Raw genomic sequence first — 25,177 nt, forward strand, 5'->3', positions numbered from 1 at the left:
GCATACTAATGCTACTGCTTCTACTCATACTACTGTTACTATTATTACTACTTCTGCCACTAAAGCTTAGACTACTACAATTAATTCTCCTACTAATGCTACTTGTATTAAAACGAAGGATATTAAGGTAAAAATTTTGGGATAGAAACTGTATGAAACTAATTCGAGATTCACTATGCCTACACAGGTTGTCAAGCAGACACACCAGAAATACTTCGAGAATGATTGATGCTATTAAGCCGAAACTTTCAGTACGTGCTGAGGAAAATGTTGAGGAAACCGAAAGTAATATTTGGATACTCCTACTAATACTGCTGCAATTATTGTTACTGCGCAAGCTAGGGCTATTAAGGTCAAGCTTTTAAGGATTATTTAGGCAGTTGTTGAACTAAATCAAAACAAACTATGAGCATGTGGACTTTGAAACATGTGAAAAGGAATTTCTGAAAAACAATTTATATTATTAAATTAGACCTTTAATGGTAAGTTGTGAGGGATCTTGTACTAGCCAGAAGGCACTATATATATACTGTTAATACTACCACTACAGTTATTGTAACCAATGACGCTGAGGGAATCAAGGTAAAACTTTCGGGAACATTTAGAAGGAGTTTCAATTAAACGATAAAACTTTATGCATGCAGGTTTTCAATAGGACATATAAGCAATAGCATAGGCAGTACCACTATATAATAGCTAGAAATATCATTGAAACTTTTAAAAGAGCTATTTCGATTCAAGATTAAAAGTTTCTGGTGCCCTTTTTAAGAGTAAAAAGAGATTGGAGGGCAAGCAGCCCTTCTCTCAAGCCCATTCATTTTCAACCCATCCAGTCAAAATTTTGAGACAGCCATTTTGTTCAGCATAGTAGAACGGTCCAGCAACTATGTCTTTGGGTATATTGGGCATGTCAACCCCCCACAATTATGCAGTTGGCCCACTATCTTTAAGAATACATTTTGCTTTAAACTAAATCAAAAGGCATTGTGTTTATGGTTGCCAATAAGGAACCTCAGCAATGCATCGACAACGACTGGGGGTATTAAGTTGAATTTTTTGGGGCTATTAATATTGCTACTTCTGCTCTTACAATTTAAATAAATAAAAAGAGTGTAAGCGTATCCAGGGTGTCAAAGAACATAGATAGAATTTTTTGGGAATGAAAATTAAATTTTATTTGTCAGGTCAACTTCAGAAGTTATAAAACTAAATTAAAAAAATTCTTTGTGTGGGATTAAAAATTATTGAAAAAATTTCCCCAGCATACAAACAGCAACCCAAACTATGGATTGGCTACATATAAAAAAAAAAATTAAAAAGATATAAAATATTATGTCAATAAAAACGAATAGACTTTAATTTAAAAAGCTTTTTCCACAAAACAAGTTTTTCAAAGGAAGGTAAAGAGCTGCATTAAACCAAAAATGGGCAGAAATAAAGTTAAATAATCTTTCAAGCGCAAAACTACCACAAATCACTATAAATAAATAAGTGAAACTTAAAACGGACAGAAATTACAATAAATAGATGAAAGAAACCAAAAACGAGCAAAAATTAACATGAGTAGGGCTGATAACCCCCATGCCTTCTCAAGACCAGAACATAATTTGCACATACTCATATTGAAAACAAAATATTTTTTAAATGTTTTCACTTTTTTTACTTTAATAAATAAAAAATTACCAAAACTTTAAGGAATAAATAAGATAAGATGAGATAAGTTTTATTCTTAATTAGATACACATACAATATTACATGTTATTACTCCTCGAAAGGCTCATTGGCCTTTGAGTATATGTCAATTAAACTGACAATATACGGTAATTTGTTTTTTGTTTTTTTTTTTTTGTTTTTTTTTTCAGTAAAGCGCAAATTATGTTCTGGTCTTTAGAAGGCATTTATCTTATCTACTCATGTTAATTTTTGCTGGTTTTGAGTATGATTCGGCTGTTTGTTATAATTTTTGTTCGTTTGGAGTTTCATTTATTTATTTATAGTGACTTCTGGTAGTTTTACGCTTGGGAAATTATTTGACTTCATTTTTGCCCATTTTAGGCTTAATGGAGCTCTTTACTTTTCTTTGGAAAGCTTGTTTTCTGGAAAAATTTCTTAAATTAATTTTAACAAAAATTCATGGTGACTTCTCTAGTTGTATATTCTACAAAAATAGAATAAACAAACTGACTCTTGATATTTCCTAATATCTGTAGAATTCTCAAAACTAATGTTTTATTGAAAACTGAGCTTGCTCAGCTGAATGCTTGCTTGTATTCAGTTAGAAAACTAAATGTTATTGACATCGTGGTCGGTGAAAGGCTATTGAGTCTTGTAAATTAGTTTTTTATTTTCACCCGGCTCCTTATGGAAGTCTCTGCATCTAAGAGGGCATCCTGTTTATGTTTTTTTTTTTTTTTTTTTTTTTTTTTTTTTTTTAGAAATTGCTAGTTTTTAAAATTCAACAAACATTGGGACTGTCACAAGTCAGTTTATTTGACCCCTTCGATCCTACACTCTTTAATTTCTAAATTTTCTGCAAAAAAGTTTTGATGTTGCAAGATACACAATATCGGTGCAAAAAAAAATGATAATAACAAATTTAATCTGAGGACTGACTCGGTTGAAAAACAAGCTATGTTCTAACTCAGTGCGAAAATAAGCCAAGTGCAAGGTGCAGAAGTCTGCCGACGCGCTGAAAATCAAGCAAATTTTGCTCAATGAAAAACAATCCAAGTCCTGATTTAGTGCGAAAACCATCTAATTCCAAGGTGTGAAATTTTGGTGATGCAATGCGAAACTGAGTATAAGGCCTGAATTGCAGAAAGGAACTAGTCCAAGCTGCGGACTAACTCGGTATAGAAACAAGCCAAGCCCTGACTTGGTGCGAAAATTCACTTCCTTGTTTATCAGGCCAGTGACAACCTACTCTAAGTAAGAAGGGTCTTGAACAAGACCTTATAATTTAGTTATAATTTAGTATACTAACTTTTCAACATTATATATATATATATATATATATATATATATATATATATATATATATATATATATATATAAAGTAAATAATATTTGTCATTTTTGTTTCTGTTTGCGTGATGCCTTCTATCTGAGCGGCGTTACATGTACATTATCGACACTCAGATTCTATCTGAGCGTCGTTACACAATTTAATTATCATAATTAAAAATACGTATTCCCCTTAAAAGCTTTACTGACTTTTCATTCGTTAAATATATGCTTTTGAGAAGAGTAGTCGTTATCTTCGTGTTGCATTTTATATTTTTTATGTTCATTCTCATAAACTTGAGTAATATCCAAGTAAAGAAGTTGCGAGTATTCAGAAAGAGAGAATCGGATATATTGCATCTTTTATTTGATTAGAAGATAACTGTCTTTGCACTGGGGGTGAAATTGTTAATTTTTGAGGATTCGATCGAGGGGTTAACAACTGGGCATTTTGAGGAACACCTGGAGGCATGAAGCACGGGGGCACGCCGGAGGCATATTCCAAATGGCGCAATATATAAATATATACAGCCTGCCTGTTATTCGGTATCTGTCGAATATTTCAGCACCTTCAAAAGTGATCTTTTAAAACTTGGAAAAAATCATTTACGGGTTTATTTGGCAAGGAAAAGAACCCCCAAGACTGAAAACAACTGATATGTACTTAAAGAAGAAGAACGAAGGACTGCAAGTTGTTGATATCCATGCAAAAACTAGGTAACCCTACGATGGCACTGATGGTGTCACTTTTTCCCATTACACATGCAGCGTTGCCACCAGCTCAAAAATAAAATTCCGCTTTTTCTTTAAAAAAAATCCCGAAATTCAAAAAAAAATCCCGGAACACGGTATTTAAGTTATACAACATAGGGCTATGCGGTAATGACCTAAAAAGCAAGGTGCGAAATTCAAAGTACCGTGAAACGTGGTTTCTAGTTGTAACTAACAACTGATTGTCAATATTCCTAGTATTATTTCGACGTGAAAACGTTCTGGTGGATTAGTAGGATCTACGACAAATATTTTACGCCAATAAAATTCGCCAAAGTTCCGAAAAAACGTGTCTACGCATCCACGTTTCATCGTTATTTGAATTTCCCGCCCAAGAATTGACGTTACGCTTCGCAGTCCTATTCAATATGGCTTGGCCAGCGGTAAAATTTGCCTTTTATCACGTCTTCACACGTCCCTTTCCCTTTTATCATACCTGCTTTTTTGTTTAGTGGCTGTGCCAAGACGCACCCTTGGATCTCGGATTCTTATTTGTACTAAAAAAAAAAGGAATCTGCTACTTTGACACGAAAGAATCCGGAAGAAACACAGATCCCTTTTTCCCGATTGTACTTAGAATCCAGTTTTCTTGGTATTAAACCCAGGCCTTTGGGTATTTGAAGAGAAAACTGTAAAGCAAAAGTCAGAAAAACTGTTATTACCGAGTTATTAGTAAAAAGCGCTAAGTAAAGCAAACAAATAAAAAAAAATAACTAGTTTCTCAGATATTTATTGGTACGTTTCAGTAATCATCTCGATAATCACAGCGACAACCCTAAGAAACTGGACAAATGAGCTTCAGTAAATCAAACTAAGCTTGGTTAGCACAAGTATAAACACTAAGTCTTCTACTACTAAGTCTTCTACTGAGCAGAATAAGTTTTCTGATGCTATTCATCGCTTCCGCTGCCTAAGATTTTGGATTGTATTCGAGACTCATAAAATTATATCAACAACTCAAGCGAATGGGGGACGAGGGTTACATGCACTTGATCTGAAAGGACCAGTCCCGCCGTGGGTGGCCTCCTCGTCTGTAAGAGACATGGTTCAAGATTCTGTTCAGTTCTGTGCCCTCATGCACGTTGGTATTAAGGTTATTTTTGGTTTTTTGTTGATGGGTTGGTTGTATTTTTTTTGTTGATTAAGGTTGGTCGTAAAAAGGGCTGAAAAAAAAGAAAAAAAAGAAGGTAAAAAGTGCCACCGCAAAGATGGGTTTCTTGTGGACGGAGGATGCCCAGTCTACGGGAGAGTAAATAGTTTTTTTTGTGTTAAAAAATTTTAAAGTTGTAAGAGTAAGCCTTTTGGAAGACCACCTTTAAAATTCGAATTCGTATTAGTGAAAATTGAAGGATATGAATTTTAGGAAATTGAAGTAAAAATGCCACCGGAAAAGTATCTCCTAGAGGGGGAAGGACTCCCTGGAACGGGGGGAGCGATAGATATTTGGCAAGAAAAAAGTTAAATGGTAGTGTGCCTTCATATCCACTAATACATTGACGTGTATATAATATTTTTTTTTTTTGGAAGTTTAGATAGATAGATAGATAGATAGATAGGTTTATTTTCCATATATCAGTAAAAAAAATTACATAACAATCTACAAATCCCCACAAAGGCTCCTCAGCCTGTAGGAGGGGGATTATGAAAAGATCAAATAAACATTAAACATTTAAACGCTTAAGATTTAAAGAATATAGACATAACATTAATATTTAAACATATAAACATAAGAATTTTAACTTTTAACATGTGAAGCATTTGCTTCATAAAAGGAAAAAAAAAAAAAAAAAAAAGGAGAGTTCACTAAATAAGCTTTATCAAACTACAGTGAATCACAAAATCAAAAAAAAAAAAAAAAAAAAAAAAAAAAAAAAAAAAAAAAAAAAACTTGGCAGCAGGCAAAAGTAAAGAAATTAATCACATGAAAACAAATATTTTTTTACTAGTCTTTTGTAGGTGCCAAACGAGTGGCATTCTCGAGCCGAATCGGGAAGGGTGTTCCATGTCAAATGACACGCAACAAGAGGATTAAAATCGGATCTTATTGTTGGTGTATGGTGAATTTGGATATTTAGAGAACTACGGAGTTGATAATTTGACCGATCAGATACCAAAGAAGACGTATACCTAAGGGACCTAGGAATATCACCATGGAGCTGAAGAGCGAAAGACGCACAGGAAAGAATATTAAGTTTTTTAATATCAAGTAACAGTTTAGTTGCCGAACGATTTACATCCTGGATAAGATTTATAGCTTTGTCATATGTATTCGAAAGCGGTTTGAGAAAAGAAGGGAAAGTAGTCATCCATATGACTGAAGGTGATACACATTAGATGATATGATAATGTATAAAGTTGTAAGATTTATATGTTTTTTTATTAAAATATCACCGAGTGGAGAGGAGGAGGGGAGGGAAAAGAATAACAACTACCTCTGAAAAATGTTAAACCAAATTCCTTCTGTTGACACACAGAACATGGCGATGGTGGTGGTTATGGTCTTGAGGTCAGTTTTGGGTTTAGGTGCCATTTTTAATATGAAGATTGCGATGCTGACGAGACATCAAAAAAGTGGAACCCTTTCTTCTGGATAAATGAATTCAGCTTTGTGAAGACGTCTGAGTCAAAGCCAAAGACAATGTCGGTGCCGATTTCTATAGAAACGGGTTCTGCTGAATGCATGATATACAGGCTGGAGTCACAGTAACCCTGGTCTACCAATGCGGCAGTTAATATGAGATCAGCATTCAGCCGGAACCACTGGCACAGAATTCCTATGTCGTCAGGGAACGTTATCACCATTTTCTGCATGTCTAAAGAGTGGCACCTTTACCCAGACAAGTAGCCAAACTGTGTGACCCGCCCAACTAATATTCTCTTTCCCCTACCAACCGGTCTGTAAACGCACCATTCACCGATACGCAATTCCGATTTCATACCGACCTCTGCATTGGTTTATGGTGACTCACGTAGTCCTACTTGTCGGCCCTGGACCATCACCTGTTTTAATCACCCGGTCACTACTCAGCTTCTCAGAGCTTTCCCTCAGAAGCCACAACAGCGTGGATTTTTTTATTGGTGTTATGGAGCCGTCAGAAGTCTTGACAAGACAAAAGCTAGAATTCTTCATGTTTGTCACAGGCTCACTAACCCATTTTTTCTCAACTCGGTGTTTCACACAGTGAGCAATAACTGTCAAATCTTCAAAGATGCCGTCACTTTCCGAGCCCGATGCAGTGTCAGTCGTGGAAGCCTTTTCCTGCTTATCGGACACATAATTTTCCTCTGAGTCATCGTCTGAGTCGCTGTCTTGAAGTGCAGAAAGACGAATATTTGGTACTTGGTGACCGAAAGCAGAAAGTACGTCGTCGGGTATCAAGGCTTTCATTATTCGCTGGCTATAAATACGAGCTCGCCCTAGCTCGAGCTTGATTTCATCGTCCCCGGGCAAAGAAAAATCGGAACTGACAGACACAACACCGATGGATCTAACTCGCTTGGCCTTGGGCAAGGACAACTGTTCATTAGAATATTGAGCTTCAAAATCCGTTATACTTTCATATCTTCGAATTCGATGTAGAAGTTGGAGGAACGAAAAGTTTATTACAGTACAGAACGTGCTGGTTTGAGACCGCATCTTTCTAAAAAAAATCTTCACATGGTTGGCTATTCATGTCAGAGAGTTTGAAAAGACGTTCGAGCCCAAGCCGTTTGAATCGACGAATGAGAAGCACTAGGGAATGCATATTTATCTCTAGGCAATGGTAAAGGTTTGTGGTTATAAAATTCTCGTTTAAAGCATAATGTCCACTTTTTAGGACCCAGGATCTCCAATGTCGAACGCAGTAAACAACACGACCAAGTAAAGGTAACCTCTAAAGAGGAGAAAGTTTGCCGTCGTAAAAAACGCGCTGTACGTTTTCCATAAGCCAAAAATAAAACTGTGTTCCTTCGCTTCCAGGAACACGCTGTTTCAGGTGTGCCGGAGGCACAGCCGGAGGCACGAAGGAAGGGACACCTGCGACGGTCAGTTATTTGCCCCTCAGATTCGATGTTATATAATGTCAATGATTATTAATTTATCCGTCTTGTTCCAAGTTGGAAGGTAAAAGAGAAACTAAAATACTAATGCAGCTCTTTAGGTACGAGAGAATAATTGGAGGTTTGTGTTTCAATGCTTTCAACAACATTATGTCATGGGCAAAACTATTGTGAATTAACAACTCGTTGTACAAATATTGTACAAATCTACGGATGGTCAAATATTGTGATTGAATTTTACAAATTTCCCAAAATTTTAATTCCAATTCATTATTTTAGTTTTTAAGCAGAAAGAAAAATATTTCTAGAACTAAACAATAATAAAACTACGCCTACTAAAAATGAAAATATATGTATTAGAAACTGTTTACCCCAAAAGAAGTTTTCCGAAAAAAAGTAGAAAACAGTATGAAACAGGTGAGCAGAAATAACGTCAATAAAGTCATGTATGTTCGCTTAACACGAACATAAATAACTATTCAGGAAAAAATAAAAACCAGAACGATCAGAAATCAAAATTATGTTAATTAGGAAATAAAAAGAAGTAAAATTAAGAAAAATATTTCCAAAAAGAAGTTTTTCAGAAAAAGTGAAGAGCTTTATCAAAACCTAAAACGAGCATAAATAGTCACATAATAATCCAAACTTAAACAGAAATCAGAGTGAATAGGGGGCGGTAGCCCTATAATGGACATTTTGTTCGTTTTAAGTTTGACTTGATTATTCAATGTTTTCGGTTCCATATCTTCTTCATTCATTGATGTGATTATCCTTTTTAATTTTTGTTCCTTTTGGGTTTCAGTAATACATTCTTAGGAATAAATAAATAATTTTATTTATGATAGTTTTAGATTTTAATATGACCCTTTTACTGGCCATTGTAGTGAAATTAATTGTGGTTACATTCTATTCCGAGACATTATCTCTTTGCATGGTCTTATTGGCATTTATTTATCTGTTTCAGTTTTAAATATTCACTACCGTGATATCGGTAAAATATTTGTAAAATAACAGAAATTATATAAAAAGACTTAGTGGAAGACCTCCCCCCCCCCCTACGCATTTGCTTTCAAAGGAGCGTTAATCTCGGGGCTTCTTTAATAAACAGTATATATTCTAGCCATGTTGAGATAGGTTTTTTCTTCATTATTATTGAAAAAAAACTTTTCCTATAAAATCAGTTTTTCAAAAAAAAATTAAAGGACTCCATTAAACGAAAAATGAACAAAAATAGAATCAAATAATCTACCAAGCATACAACTACCACGAATCATTATCAATAAATAAATGAAACCCAAAACAAACAGAAATTAAAATAAATAACAGAGTCAAACTCAAAACGAGCAGAAATTAATATGAGTAGGGTTCTAAACCCCATGCTTTCTAAACATCAGAATAAAATTTGTACTTTACTGAAAAAATTTAAATAAATTTACAAAAAAAAAAAAATGTGCATTGTCAGTTTAATGTACATATGCTGATGTTTATTCCTTAAAATCCGAATAATTTTTTTATTTCTTAAAGTTATAAAAGTGAAAACATTTAAAAGATTTTTTTCAGTAAAGTACAAATTATATTCTGGCTTTTAGAAAGCATGGGGTTTAGAACGCTATTCATATTAATTTCTGCTCGTTTTGAGTCTGTTATTTATTCTAATTTCTGTTTGTTTTGGGTTTCATTTATTTATTGATGCTTATTTGTATCAGTATCACCCCCCCCCCCCACTACTCATATCTAAATGTTGATCGGAAATGTCTGGGGAAATGATGGGCATGGGGCGGGGGGGATTTTCCCTCCAATTACTTTCGACTATTAAAAAGGACAATAGCCCTCTCAATTTCCAATCCAATGACCCCTTTTTGCGTTTTTTCGACAACACCCACAGCCCTGAGGGCTGTGGGGGGGGGGGTTGTCATACTCAAAGACACAATTTCCGGACCCCTTAACTACGTTCAACAAAATGGCTATATCAAAATGTTGATCGGAAGTGTTTGTGGAGATGATGGGCTTGGCGGGGCATTCACCCTCCGATCGCTTTTGACTATTAATAAGGGCAATAGCATCTCAATTCCCAATTGAATGAGCCCTTTGTGAAGTTTCTACGACAACGCATTCTTTAAAAACCTTGTATGCCCCCAGGGCATAACTTACAACCTTAGCCCTGAGGGCTTTTTTTGGGGGGGGGGGTTGTCATACTGAAAAACATCATTTCTGGACCCTTCAACTCCGTTCAACAAAATGGCTATATCAAACTGTTGATCGGAAGTGTTTGGGAAAATTATGGGCGTTGGGGAGGGGATTTGCCCTCCGACCGCTTTTGACTATGAATAAGGGCACTAGCCCTCTCAATTCCCAATTGAATAAGCTCTTTTTTGAAGTTTATATGACAACGCTTTCTATAAAAAGCCCCTAGGGCATAACTTACAACCCTTGCCCTGAGGGTTTTTTTTACGGGGGGGGGGTTGTCATCCCCAAAGACCTAATTTCCAGAACTTCAAACTACGTTGAACAAAATGATTATCTCAAAATTTTTTATTGGATGTGTTTGGGGAAATGGTGGGCGTTAGAGGGGGTTAGTTGCCCTTCAATCACTTTTGACTATTAAAAAGAGCACTAGATCTCTCAATATCCAACCGAATGAGCCCTTTTGTAAGTTTCTACAACACCACTTTCTGTAAAAACCTTATATGCTTCCAGGGCATAACTTACAACCTTTGCCGAGGGGGGGGGGGCTATCATCCTCAAAGACCTAATTTCCAAAACTTTCAACTGCATTGAACAAAATGAATATCTCAAAATCTTGATTGTAAGTGTTTGGGGAAATGGTGGGCGTGAGAGGGGGTTAGTTGCCCTTCAATCACTTTTGACTATTAAAAAGGGCACTAGCCCTTTCAATTTCCGATTGAATGAGCCCTTTTTGAAGTTTCTGCGACAACGCTTTCTATAAAAACATTATTTGCCCAAAGGGCATAACTTACAACCCTTGTCCTAAGGGGTTTGTCATCCTGAAAGACCTAATTTCCAAAACTTTCAAATGCGTTGAACAAAAAAAATATCTCAAAGTCTGGATTGCATGTGTTTGGGGAAATGGTGGGCGTGACAGAGGGGTTAGTTGCCCTCTAATCACATTCAGCTATTAAAAAGGGCACTAGCTATTTCAATTTCCAAATTGAATGAGCCGTTTTTGAACTTTTTAAGACAATACTTTCTATGAAAACCTTATATGCCCCCAGGGAATAACTTACAACCCTCGCCCTGAGGGCTGTGGGGGGTTTGTCATCCTTAATGACCTAATTTCCAGAACTTTCAACTACGTGGAACAAAATGTCTGTCTCAAAATGTTGATTGGATGTGTTTGGGGAAATGGTGGGCGTGAGACGGGGGTTAGTTGCCCTCCAATCACTTTTGACTATTAAAAAGGGCACTAGCCCTTTGAATTTCCAATTGAATGAGCCTTTTTTGAAGTTTCTACGACAACGCTTTCAATAAAAATCTTATATGCCCCTAGGGCATAAATTACAACTCTTGGAGTGTCCTCCTCAAAGACATAATTTCTAGATCTTTCAACTACGTTGAACAAAATGGTTATCTAAAAATTTTGATTGGATGTGTTTGGGGAAATGAGGGGGGTGGAAGGAGTGTTAGTTGCCTTCCAATCACTTTCGACTATTAAAAAGGGCACAAGCCATTCCAATTTCCAATCGAATGAACCCTTTTCGAAGTTTCTACGACAACTCCTTCGATACGAAGTGCCCTGGTCAAAGACCAACCAAAAAAATAATGATAATACATTGTGCCAACATCGTTCTTTACTTAGGCAGCGCTATTGCGCTGCCTATGATTATATTAAATAAAGTCTTTATTAAGTATGAAGTCAAGTTTTGTTCGATGTACCTATAATTTTTTTTGATCTTCTAATACTATATTTGAGTCTAGTAAATTAATAAACATATTTGGCAATCGGAATTTTTTTAATCGTTGTGTTGTTCATATTTGGGTCGTAGGCGAACGCGTTTGCCGTCCATTGACTTTCACAATAATATTTAATTATGCGAAATAAAACGGCGATAGACTCACAAAAGCGGTGGAGCTACGTGACATTCTTTGTTTGGTTGGGACACAACTTTTTTTTATTAGGGAAGAAATTGTTTATTTCATCATATGATTTGTTATATTCTGTCCTTCAGCACTAATGGATTTAATTTATTACATAAGAAAATCTTCTTTAGTTGGAGGGATGCGGATTGAAGCGTCTTTTCATTGTTTCATCTTGATGTATGTTGTAATTGATGTATGATGTATGTGGGTGAGACGGTTATACGCATTAAAATTCTAAACACACGTTCTCGCATATACACAAAAACACTATTGGTCTAAGAAATACAAATCTATTAAAGACGAATAGCTAGTGACAGCAACCTCTGTTTGATTTAAGATAATTGTTCTTTCTTTGGGGAAGACAATTATCATTTTATTTGATACAATGGTGCACTATGTAATTTGCTACTAATTGATTTTCCTTGCTGCATGATTTGGTATTAATAGCCTTGGTTGTTTAGTTGAGGGAGACATTTAGTGTGTCGATTCTATCAGCGTCCTGTCGCTAGTACTTGCACTTGACTGCTTATGTCCTTACGACGGTAAGGAGATTTTGAATCTAATTTGATTATGGGATTTTAAATCTTCTACTTTTATCAAGATTAGAGCAAGCAGCACAAATTTATCTGTAGATGGACAATAAAAAAAAAGAACAAGAAACTCTCCTAAGCTTGCCAGGATGGCTGGGTATGTATGGAGATGAAAGGGCTATCTCCTCTAAATGTACTCGGTTATATATATATATATATATATATATATATATATATATATATATATATATATATATATATATATATATATATATATATATATATATATATACATATATATATATATATATATATATATATATATATATATATATATATATATATATATATATATATATATATATATATATATATATATATATATATATATATATATATATATATTTGATTCTAAAAAGCAAGGAAGAGTTTCTTTGAATCACGATCTGCATCATGTCTATTGATATTTCTCTTTCCTAAGAAGTCTTTAAAGATTTTTGACCAGAACGAGAAGTTTCTTTAGGGTCCTTTTCAAGTAATTAGAGGAAGATATTTCTCCTGAAACAGTATGAAATTGTAGGATTCCTGGGATTTTTTTAAAGCTCGTAATTATGCCTCCTGGAGAGGTATTAGATAACGGGAAAATAGTATAGTATAGATCAGTTTCATATAGCCCTAAACGTAAAAGTTTCAGAAATTACCATGATTTTAGGTATAGCAGTCCCCATCTCAGAAAGGCTTGATTTAGCTTCGTTTTGTTTTAGCCTAGTTCTTTAATTTTTTTTTTTTTAAACAACTGTTTTATTCATTTAGTTGAAACCGAAAATATGTGCAGATTTTTGTCTTCATAATTGTAAGGATCTGTTCTCTGAGCCCATTCACCCTATTCCCAGCTTGGAATTCATAAGTATTGATTTGTTATAACTGTTTTAACTCGCCATTGTCTAAGGATCGTCTTGGGGACCTCCTTAAATGAACTACCGACCCTGAAAACGACTCTAACCTTTTGGGATCTGGCACTGCAATGTAGCGGTTATTTGTCGAAAAACGTGTTGTTTTATCCAATGGGTTCGAGATCATTTCTGACAATTTTCCACCAATTCTTCGATTCACATCTTGTCACCTACGCCAATCTGGCAAAGGAGTAGCTCGTAATACTTGCTTGAAGATTGCGGTCATTGAGTTTTCTCAGGACATGGTCATGCCAACGTAGACTTCTCTGCTTGATTATTTACACTGACTAGGCCTTATTAATCATCACTTGCTCCGTAAGTTGCATATTATTGGATCGAATTGCATAAATTGTGAGTTACGATATAAAACTTGATCGATAACTATTTTTTTTTACTTTATTCCAGTGTTCGAACTGCTAGAAAAAGGAGAAGTTATAGAAGTACCGACAGACACACCGTTGTCTGAGCAACAAGCTTGGTCTTACTTTCGAGATATAGTTCTTGGAATAGAGTACCGTAAGTCTCTCTCTCTCTCTCTCTCTCTCTCTCTCTCTCTCTCTCTCTCTCTCTCTCTCTCTCTCTCTCTCTCTCTCTCTCTCTCTCTCTCTCTCTCTCTCTCTCTCTCTCTCTCTCAGTCTCTCTGCAAAATAAATTTTGAAGGACGTCCTCTCTGAAGAAAATTGAACTGAATCATGATATGCCGTTTATTCATCATTGATGTCTTCTAGATCTGCAAATTTATTTAAAAAACTGACTATTTATTTTTCCTAGTTTTTCAACTAATCTTTTATGGGAACGTTTGTATTAGTCTTGTTTTTATTATCCAGCTTTCGGTTGAATATGTAAGAACCTTGGTTATATCCAGCTTTTGAAGACTACCCTTTAATATTTGGACGCATTTCAGCTTCCATTTTTGTCTAAATATTTAAGACTGGAAAATTTTGCGCAAAGGAGCAAAAGACTTTCTGCAAAGACATAAATTGTACGGCCCTATAACCATCTTTTCAAAGTCCTTTGTTCTAATATTTAAAGTAAAATACCACAGGAAGACTTCATCCAGCAGACAATACAATATTTCGTCCTCAGTCTTTTTTGAATTGACAAAAGTCAGTTATCCATAGCTTTGATGTTGTGACATTTCTAAGATATTTGTTAGAAATATGAAAAAAATATTGTCCTAATTTCATTGATTAACTAAGATAATGGAGGTTTCTTAACTAAGTAAATGGACTCACATATCCCAAAAATAACTCCGGAACCCTGTATCTTAGAAATAGTTCAAAACCCAATCCAAATCAGAGGAAGCGCTCCTAAGTAAAGAGCCTTATGCCTTCCATGTATTATTATTTTTTCCTGGCACTTAGTATGGAACGGTTGGTCGTAGAAACTTGGGAGGGATCTCATTCGATTGGAAATGGGAAGTTCCAATTCTCTTTTTTTACAGTCAGGAATGATTTGAGAAGAAACAGTCTCCCTCTCATGCCTTTTAAGAGCTAAATAAATACTTTGTTTTTTGTGATCTCTCCCTTTCTTCAGACAAAGAGCTTTATTCGACCTCTCCATTTTGATTTTCCTTTACCTTGTATCAAGCCGTATATAATGATCAGAAAGTGGTCCCAAATTCCTCTTTGTTTTAACAATATATTCCAGCTCATTGTTTTCTCCTTTTCACCTTTGAAAATCGGTGTTAAGTTTTTAATCAATCAGTCATGACAACCTTTATAAGTTTCTGGGGGAAAAGGTCACGAGCGTGTTTTCTCTCCGCAAGTGACGGCAGTTTAAATTTTAGGAGCTCACAATCAAAAATGTTGAGTTATTGCTCTGAAAGTAGTCCCTTTTTCCAAAGTGATTGTTGATAAATCTAACTGGAAAAGGCATGTTGTCGTTTTTCATGAGACAACTTTACTGCATTAACTTCCTTCCCATGGATAGGAAGTCGGGCTTTTAATGTTTATTCTTTATTCATAATTCTGTTAGAATATATCTTAGCTGTGCGTCACGATATGTTTCATGATCTTAAAAAAAACATATGCAGCATGCATATTTTATATGTGTGCCTCCAAAAGTGTCATGATCTGGGCAGGCTAACGACAAGGGTTCCGAATTACGGAAGTCACCCATTTAAGATAGAAGTTTTATAGATGCATCAGGTACTGGTGCATAATAACGACACTTCTAAAGAAGTCAACTTTGGTTAATGCTAACCAAATAAAATAAAATAGGATGCGTATATAATAGTTTAGAAACAAATTTGGGCTATATATTTGCACATTAGGGGGGGGGGGTGGTTGGTAAAGCATAGCATATATTATATACGTAACGTAACCTAGGGGCAAAGTATAATCACCTACGGAACAAGTGCTGACAAAACTCTCCAAAAGTGACCCTGCGTACCTCAGCGCCTCTTGCCGCAAAATGTTGTACTACTTAATCGCTCTGAGCCAAAGTACTTTGCTCCGGCCAATAATTATGCTAGAGCGTGATTCAGGCGACGAGTGACCGGGATGAATTGTGTAACTACGTAGGTGATCATACTTTGGTTGCCAGGTTCGCATAGGTATACACAGGGTCACTTTTTTTCGTGTGGAAAGGATAGGTTTTGTCAGTACTTGTTTCGTAGGTGATTATTCTTTGCCTAGGGGGAAGGTACCTCCCCCCCCCCTAAACCCCAAAAAAACAACTCGTTGAATATCGTAAACGCAATGAAAACTACGCTTAGCATTCCATTTCTCAATAGCGGTCTCTTGAAAATAACCCGTCTGGCGGTTTTCGTCTCTCATTACTATATAGAAGTGTCGTTATTATGCACTAGTACCATGCATCATAATGACTGTAATAACGCTGACTGAATAAAGAGTGACATGTTTCTAAATTTGTTTATTTAGACGGTTGATCCAGAAAGTATAATCGTAAAATGTTAGAAAAGGACTTATTTGTTTCCAAATTCTTAGTTCTAGCGTGCTTTCTAAGAGCCGAAATCAACCAGAGGTTAACCTACTACCTCTTTCATGCACATATGCTTCATGGTGCTCCAAGAGACATTGGATCAGTATTTTCATATTGAAATGGACCCGTGTGGGCCTAGATAATCGAATTTTTGTCATTAAAATCATTAAAATTGAAATATAATGTCTAAGATCCAAAGGCACTTAAGTACATATTCCACAATTAGGATTTTATTAAAGAACCGATGGTTGTAGAATCTTCAGGGAAATCTTATTTGATCTTAAAATACAGTCATAAGGCGTTTTTTAACGGTTGAGATCGTTCGACGGAAACATGATGACTCTTCAACGCCCTGTGCGCTTTGAGCACCACCTCCGCCCCACATGGTTTCAATTAATCATCAGTCTTTTTATTCATACTAGAAAATTGTTTACGGTTGTTTGGCCCAAGAAGCTTAGCTTTTTTGGGGTCTAAAATTGCAATGATATTACACACAAGTACAATAAACAGTACAGTAAAATTACCCAATGTGCACCAGCATACAAAATGAAATCAGGTCAGGATTTCAGGATAGCTATTTTAATTAGAGTGGTCGAAAAGTGAAAAAAGAATGGGCCTTCCAAGTGACCAAATATGTCTAATCTCATGGCAAAAGGGTTTGGAGTCTGCTTTGTGGTCTAATAGTTCTCGGGGGAAGTCTGCTAGACGATAGCTATGTGTCCATCAAATTCCAATTAGATATACGTACCTTTGTATGGAAGCCAGACGGGGGTATAGAAGGGGTATCCGCCTCAGTCTGTCCCCTGACTCTGAGTTTCTTGCCCCATAAGTTACAAGCAAAACTGGTTACTTTCGTGCAAAGGTCGAATAAAGGATGTTCATAAGTTTTAAGGCAATTGAAGAAAACACACTACCTACCTTGAACAGCTGAACAGTTGCTTGTGCAGGTTGGGGTTTGATCGCCACAGATGGACTTTGTACCTCCATGTGTGCATATTGAAGGTTTGAATGATTTAGGATCCAGGGAGTTGCAATGTGCCCCTACTTTCTTCTAATTAATTATAGAAAAAACTTTCCGAAAAAGAAGTTTTTCAAACAAAAGGAAAAGCCATATTAAGATCAGCAGAAATATATTCCTACAGTAATTGAATTCACACTCAAAACGACCAGAAATCACTATTAAAGAATAAGTGAAACCCAAAACGCACAGAAATTAAATAAACAATCATGGCAAACTTATGGCAAAATTTACAACAGGTACTAATATAAATAAATAAGTATTTCTTAAAACGACTAAAACTTAATTTGATTATCCAAATCAAACTTAAAATGAACAATAATCACTACAATCATGAGTTTGCCAACTGCCTCCTTCCCTAACTGTAAAACTCTAAAGCCTATTGCGTCAAGATTTTTGCAGCGAAGCAGGACTTAACTTGTTACCTCTTTTGCACCGAATCTCTCCGCAGCTTATTCTTACCTTGATTTGGAGTTGATTAAGGACTTCGCTAGCTTTTTCATTGGTTCAGGACCAGAGGCGGTTTTAGGGGGACAGTGGGGGAGCTTGCCTCGGGTGCAGAAGTTTTAGGGGCATAAAATTTTAAATAAATAATATAATATTTACAATCATTTTGTATTTTTTTTTTAATGAAGTAGAGGGCGCAGTTGGCAGTAAGTATAAGGAAATTGAATCCGAAATTGTCATTTTCCCGTATAAAGTAAGAAAAATTAGATTTAAACAAATGAAAAATGTTGCTAATAAATAGAAATGTTGTTAATAAATAAAAATTATGTTAAAATTTGCCCTAACAATTTTTGGAGACAGGGGGGGGGGGAGCTAATCAAGATTTTATCCCGGGCGCAAGAGAGGCCAGAACTGCTACTGTTCAGGACTTGGCTCGTTTTTACACCGCATGTCCGTAATTCTGCAGATAAGATTTAGTTCAATTTTTCGACTAGGTCAAGATTTAGCTTGTTTTTGTACCTTGCAATCCGTAGCTTGAATTTAGCTCTTGTTTTTACTTAGGTTTAGAATCCTTGGATGGTTATGGTTTAAACAAGGTGCAGCATGCCTACGTTTCATCTATTGAATTGGGGAAGAATGGGGGATCCGAGAGATTGGGGCCCCGATTTTTACCTTCTGTCATGCACATTCGGATTCTTTGCACGTGTGTTAACATGGTACAGTATACCCACATTTTCTACTAAAATGTATCTCTGAAGAATGAGCGAATTGCGATTTCCTCTTTTCCCTTGGCTGTTATGGCTGAAGAGGGGTGGGAGGGATGTCTGATGGCAGAAAAATATCACGGAATAGTCACTGAAATCCTTCTAATCACTTTCAGCCCTTATTAAGAGTAATAGAGCTTTCAATTTCTGATTAAATAAGTGCCTCTCAAGTCTCTGGGACCATTTCTTGTAGAAGAAGTTTTGGGGAGAAAATAAACTGGAAGACATATGGCTCATTACTTAGTCAATGCAAATTTGTTATTTCTGATAGGAAAATTGCCTTGTATTGTAAATTCATGCTATATTTGTATTGGAAGAACACGTAAGCTATAAGATTTTTCAGTATTGATTTTGCATTGTTTTCTGTGTATAATAAATTACTCTTTTTTTTTTAAGAGGAAGCAAGTGCCCTCTGTCATGGAGTAAATAAGGAATATATTGCCTTTTTTCAAATCATTAATTTTTTTTGCAGTGCATTTTCAAAAAATTATTCATCGAGACATCAAGCCCTCAAATCTTCTAGTGGGTGACGACGGGCGTCTTCATATTGGGGATTTTGGCGTATGTAATGAATTTGATGGTGCAGACGCCCTTCTCGCAGGAACAGCTGGCACACCTGCCTTTATGGCACCAGAAGCTTTAAGTCGTCTTCCTGGGGGATATTCAGGGAAGGTAAAATGAGTATAATATTATTAAAACGATATCAATGCCCAAAGATCTGACTTTTAGAGCACCCATCAGAACTAACCAGTCTAATAAACAATTGACCATCGCTCTGGTCCGTGTGGTCAGACTTCTGAAAACGTGCCGTCTTCTCATGCATATAGGTCACTGATAAGTTAGAAGAGTTACATCCGAACCTTATTTTCATGCTACATTCAAATTACTGTTCACGCTTGATTAAAAGCGCTTAGCTGCTCTAAGGCCTTATGCTACTTTTCTTTGATGATTTTTCTTTTATTTAAAATTGATATTCTCTGATCCGAAGCTTTTCAAATTTTGGAAACCCCTTAATTCTATTGATTTAAAAATGAGTTGGTTTGCTTTATTGCATTTTCCTTTTTCTTAATTTCAACACATCAGTGTTTTTTTTCTATTTTGAAGGGTTGAGGATGTGTCGTTTACCCTTCAATATAGAATGATATAATATGTTGCTGGTTGATGACTTAGCCATTCTCATCACAGAAACTTTCTTTTACACAACATAAATTTTCTGTTCAAATTTCAAATAATAATTACAATTACTGTTTATCCTGTTTTTATCTTCAACCTGTGTATCTTTCGTTTAAAATAAAGTTCTTTTTATTTATAGGCCTGCTGTGATATTCTTAATGTTTTTCAAATCTCCAAAAAAGAAAAGTCGTGATGAACCTGGAAGCTGAATGAAAATAATTTTAGTTGAAACATTACTATTTTTATTTGTCTTTTTTTCTTCTTTTTTAAGAAAAGGTAGGCTACTACTTTTTGGGAAGGTAATTTCGATGCACTATGGTTGGAAGAAATCACTAAAAAGGGTACAAATATACTGCAAACTGTAACACTGCTGACATACCATGTCATGATAAGTGGGAAGTAGCAAATCTTGCTACGAAAATTTGGGTGAAATTTATTTGAGCTGCTACAAACATTAGGTCAAGATTCCCCTCTTCGTTAGATCTAAGATCAGACTATAATTTCGAGCTATTTTGTGAAATTTGGTTACTAGATTTTCAGTCTTACTACGCGTTCAGTCTTGCCTTATTAATTCGCTGATAATAAAGCTGAGACTACTGTTGCACCAATAAAAAGCCATATGCCTCTCATTCATTACTTTTTTCCCCCGACCGCTTGCATGGAAGGTGTAATCGTAGATTAAATTAAAAATTTGATAGGAAATTAAAAATAATAGTCGCCTTATTGAAGACCGTAATTGATTGAAATCTAACCAGCCCACTATCTTTCTCCTTATTGCCTCTGAGCACTCCCATAACCTCGTGGTATTTGATCAAAATTTTGAGATACATATTTTGTTCAGAATGGTCAAAAGGTTCAATGGTATGCCTCCTCGTTCGACATGATCGAGCAGCCCCAGGAGCAATGGCCTAAACTATTTAAATTTCCGTAACCATTGTTCATCGACAGGTTTTAGTAGAAAATGTGGGTATGTTCAATCTTAGTTGTCTGATCAGTTGGAAAATCTTAGGGATCGTTCACTAGGCCAGTGTTTCTCACAGTTCCCTAGGGCTATGTCATTTAAACGGTTCGCTTATCTGAATTTACCAAAAGACATTCAAAAGTCACCTGCAACATCTCGAGAATATCTTGGAGAAGGAAGGGAACCTTGAATTTTAACTATGAGGAGGGGCAGAATTTAGCCTCAAATTTTGACTTAATGGCAGGATTGCCACCGGATAAAAAAAAATCACTAGATTTTTGAAAAATAAATCACTAAATTAGCACATAAATCACTTGGCTACTGAATAGAAATCAATAGAATTATAATACTTTTTATCCTTGTAATTAATAATTGTTTTGTTTCTTTACCATGTTCTGTACTGGCACACCTACAGGAAGAAGGAAAATTACCCCCCTAGATGTGGAAAAATACCTTTAGATTGACATTTTGTTTTGGTTTTTTTCAAGCAAAAATTACCATTGAAATTTTAGAAAATTCCTTTCTTGCATGTTTATGCAGAGAATATAACAAAATCCTTGCTTCCTCCCTGTGTTTTCCAGAATTGGTATTGTTGGCTTATACCCCGACGACCGAAAATTAGTTATCGGTGATCTAATCGAAATATTTACTTTTTCTTTTAATTTTTTTCCTTTGTCGATTCAAGACCTCGGTTTTTTCAAAAAATATATAAACTTTTTTTTTACTCTAGTTGAGCTGGTATAATTACTGGGACACCAGCGACAAATTTGATAATTAACTTTTCATATTTTCATGGAAAAAATTCATCCCACCTTCACAAAGTACGATATGCATTGGTCTTATTGCTTCTTTAATAAAAAAAAGAGGTACTTGTTAATTATACGGAACACATCCAAAAAGTAAAGTTACATTAATCCTAATGAAATATGCCAAAATATGATGAAAATATAATACTTTAGTTTATATTTAATAATATAATTATGTTATAATTATATTATAATAATATAACCTGTGCTGTATATTTGCACATTAGGGGGTTTGGGAGTAAAGTAACCTTACCCCTACCCCCTAATGTTCAAATATGTAGCCCAAGTTGTACAAGTCCAATGCATTCTGTCACCCGTTATTTGTCTTTGTGGCTATGAAACCGATTTTCATGGATCGTACAATATCCTTATTATCCTCAGCAAATTATCCTTAGCATACTTTCATCCTCAAACCTCTCCTCAGGGCCTGGGTATGTCATATTAAATCTAAAGGTACAGCTTTGGAACCTTTCAATTATGTTAAACAAAATGGCTCCCAACTTTCGATCGAACAATTTTTTGGGGAAAAAGGGAGGTGAGGGGGGGGGGGGGGGCTAGCAGCCGTCCGATCTTTTTGTTCAAATAAAAGGGACACCAGAAACTTTAATTTCCGTTCAAACGAGCGCTCTCCCGATGTACTAGGACCAAACAAACAAATTGACACGCATCCGTGATTTTTCTTCTGGCAAATAATACAAAATTCAACGCTTTCGTACATAGGGGCTTGAAACCTCTACAGTAGTTGCAAATGTAGAGGGATTAATATCCACCACTCACTCCACTTTCAAAGGTTTTAACAGAAGAAAATCTAATTTAGAACTGATAGATTATAGAGATAAAAAAAAAACAATATATATGAAGACAAAAATTTGACCTGAGCAAATGTTGTGAAATTGGAAGTATAGAAAATTTTGCAATTTTGCGATTAATTAGGTTCGCCTATTACTTTGATGATGGCGCTCTGAGGTCTATATCTGATATCGACATATGGTGGGAAATCAGAGATTTCAAAGGCCGTATGTTTGCATAAATGCTAACCTGTAACATATTAGGAACTATAGTGAATCACTATTGTGCGTTGTTTTTTTGTTATTAATGAGCTTCTTGTATGATTTATTCGATTCAATCATGAATCTCAAAATAATCATATTTTGAAAAATCACTAGACTTAGGAAAAAATCACCAGTTTTAGAACAAAAATCAGAATAAATAATCACTAGAAATAAACATAAAAAATCACTAGAAATAATGATAAATCACTAGGGGTGGCAATCCTGCTTATAGGAGGGGGCAAATGAGACGTTGGTTAAAAATGTGTTTGCTCCAATATGCCTAAAGGTTTTTTTTTCATTATACGATCAAAATCTTTATATTGGTTCATTATAGGCCTAAAATCTTTTCTTGGTTAAGGTACAAGGTAAATCGAAATAGAGTATCTGCAAAATCTCGAGAGCGGCTTAGGGGATCAACTTCAAGCCTTCAAGGAGTTTTGGAAAGGGTGGGTAGTCTCAAATCTTTGCTCATATGGAGGAGGCGGGGGGAGGAAACGAGCAATTTTTTGTTTCCGATCCCTCTATACCTTTTTGCGCTATTAGCTCCTTTTCAACTTGGCGTACATGCTCAGTAAAGTGACCAGGTAAACTAAAAGCTACTAAGTGAATCCAATTAATCATAGTTATGTGTCTGCCAAGGGAATGGCTTCGGGGACTGAGGTGAAACTTTCGGGGATTTTTAGGGTGGGATGAGATAATTTCAGTTTTCGTGTTTGTGGATGAGATGATTTCAGATTTTGTATTATTGAATGAGATGGCAGGGGCAGAAAAAAAAATTTGTTATCCGATCTGCCTAAAGTTTTTTGGAATCAGTCCCTGTGGTACTGTTTTCCCCGGTAAAATAGCAGGGTAAATTGACATACATTACGTTTAAATAGGCTGTTCGAGATTTAAATGTTATGAGTAAAATGCAAATGACGCTTTGGTCTTTTGGAAGCTTATGGGAAGTGGGGGGGGGTATCCCCAGCTTATTTGTGGTAATTTTTGTTAGTCTTGCGCTTCATCTATTCATCTGTATAGTAATCTATTGTTTTTATGCTTGATTTTATCATTCATCGTGATTTCTGTTTTCGTATTAGGTTTCATTTATTCACTCATTGCTATGTCTCTTCATTTTAAGCTTAAATTATTCTATGCCTTCGTTTATGCCTGTTTTTAGTATAACTCCTTACTTCTCTTTGAAACACCTCTTTCTTAGTAAAACATTAAAAAAAATTAATTTCTATCAAATTCCTAGAAGCTCCCATCTAAGGTATGATTTGAAAACATAATTTGTTTGGAACTGTGAGGGTATTATTGAAACGATTTTCTTAGATAGATTAACAAAGAGAACCCAATTCATTTATTCCATATCCTCTTGTCAATCGCGAAACAATTTCTATGCAAATGTTAACCTCTAAGATGAGGCAAATGAAAACGAGGCTGAAAACTAATTAGTTTTGAGATATATTAAAACACGTTCTTACGTACGACACAAGGATATCAGCTGCTTCTGGCAGAGAGTTGAATTTAAAAATGGATTGGTTTTAAAATTTAACGATGGGAAAATTTAATTATATAGAAAAAATTAAATGACTGAAAGATGGTAAAATAAGGCTTATTCGACCTTGTTTTTATATCTTTGCATGTTGGCCCGAGTCTTGAGAGGAGTGGAAACGCAAAAAAAGGTAATATAAAAAAACACAAACAGGTATTATTGTATAAATATACCCTCCCCGCTATATGTGAGCATCCATTTAGGAGGAGTGGGGGCCCGAGTCTCAAAAAAGTAACCTACCTGTATTTTTAGATATTGAAATGGGCTTTGGGAAAGCTACTTTTACCTTTGTTGTATTTAAGGATATTAGTCAATAGCAAAAAAATTAATAGCAAAATACTTTTGTATTAGGCTTGTATAGACTCTACTCTGTTTTATTAGTAAGAATTAAAATGGGTATGAGTTTTGTTGGCCTGCTTACCCACTTTAATTAGTTACCATGCTGAACTTTGTGTTAGCAAAATATGGGTATACAGTAGGTCCGCCGGCACACGTGTAGCTCAAATTCAAATTTTCTATTATTGTATTCAAAGGCATTTTATCGCAAGACATATTCTACAAGAGCACGATAGAACTAAAAAAATTTTTTTTTCTTTTGTTATTATTAACGACCAGATGGTAGTACAAAGAAGGTTTACCGCATTTGAAAAAACAAAACAAAAAGAGTCTGGAAAAGGGATTAAACCAATCGGTAGACCGTGATGCTGAGTTTAAGAATGTAAAACAGGAGTCTCCGTTTTAACAAAAAATGTTGCATTCTGCATTTGAATTACTGGAACCGTATAGGTCCCGATAAATGCGAGGGGCTAATAACTGACCGTCGCAGGTGTCCCTTCCTTCGTGCCTCCGGCTGTGCCTCCGTGCCTCCGGCACACCTGAAACAGCGTGTTCCTGGAAGCGAAGGAATACAGTTTTATCTTTGGCTTATGAAAAGCGTACGGCGCGTTTTTTACGAAGGCAAACTTTCTCCTCTTGAGAGGTTATCTTTACTTGGTCGTGTTGTTTACTGCGTTCGACATTGGAGATCCTGGGTCCTAAAAAGTGGACATTATGCTTTGAACGAGAATTTTATTGCCA

At 35.5% G+C, this 25,177-nt stretch overlaps 1 protein-coding gene across 5 annotated transcripts in view; it reads left to right on the forward strand.

The window, feature by feature from the left end:
• Positions 1-25,177, forward strand: part of LOC148947711 (calcium/calmodulin-dependent protein kinase kinase 2-like) — a 404,349-nt gene that overhangs the window by 191,692 nt on the left and 187,480 nt on the right. For all 5 annotated transcript variants that reach the window (XR_016142386.1, XM_089096216.1, XM_089096214.1 and 2 more), the window contains exons 6-7: positions 13,802-13,912; positions 19,044-19,243. Coding sequence is in view for 4 of the 5 variants with exons in the window: in XM_089096216.1 (XP_088952342.1) it covers positions 13,802-13,912; positions 19,044-19,243 (311 nt within the window). In the remaining variant the exon portion in view is untranslated. The remainder of the gene's footprint in view (positions 1-13,801; positions 13,913-19,043; positions 19,244-25,177) is intronic.

This window comes from Artemia sp. Qi Xiang Cuo, chromosome 10, assembly GCF_049724085.1.
Source record: "Artemia sp. Qi Xiang Cuo chromosome 10, ASM4972408v1, whole genome shotgun sequence".
NCBI classification, from domain to species: domain Eukaryota; kingdom Metazoa; phylum Arthropoda; class Branchiopoda; order Anostraca; family Artemiidae; genus Artemia; species Artemia sp. Qi Xiang Cuo.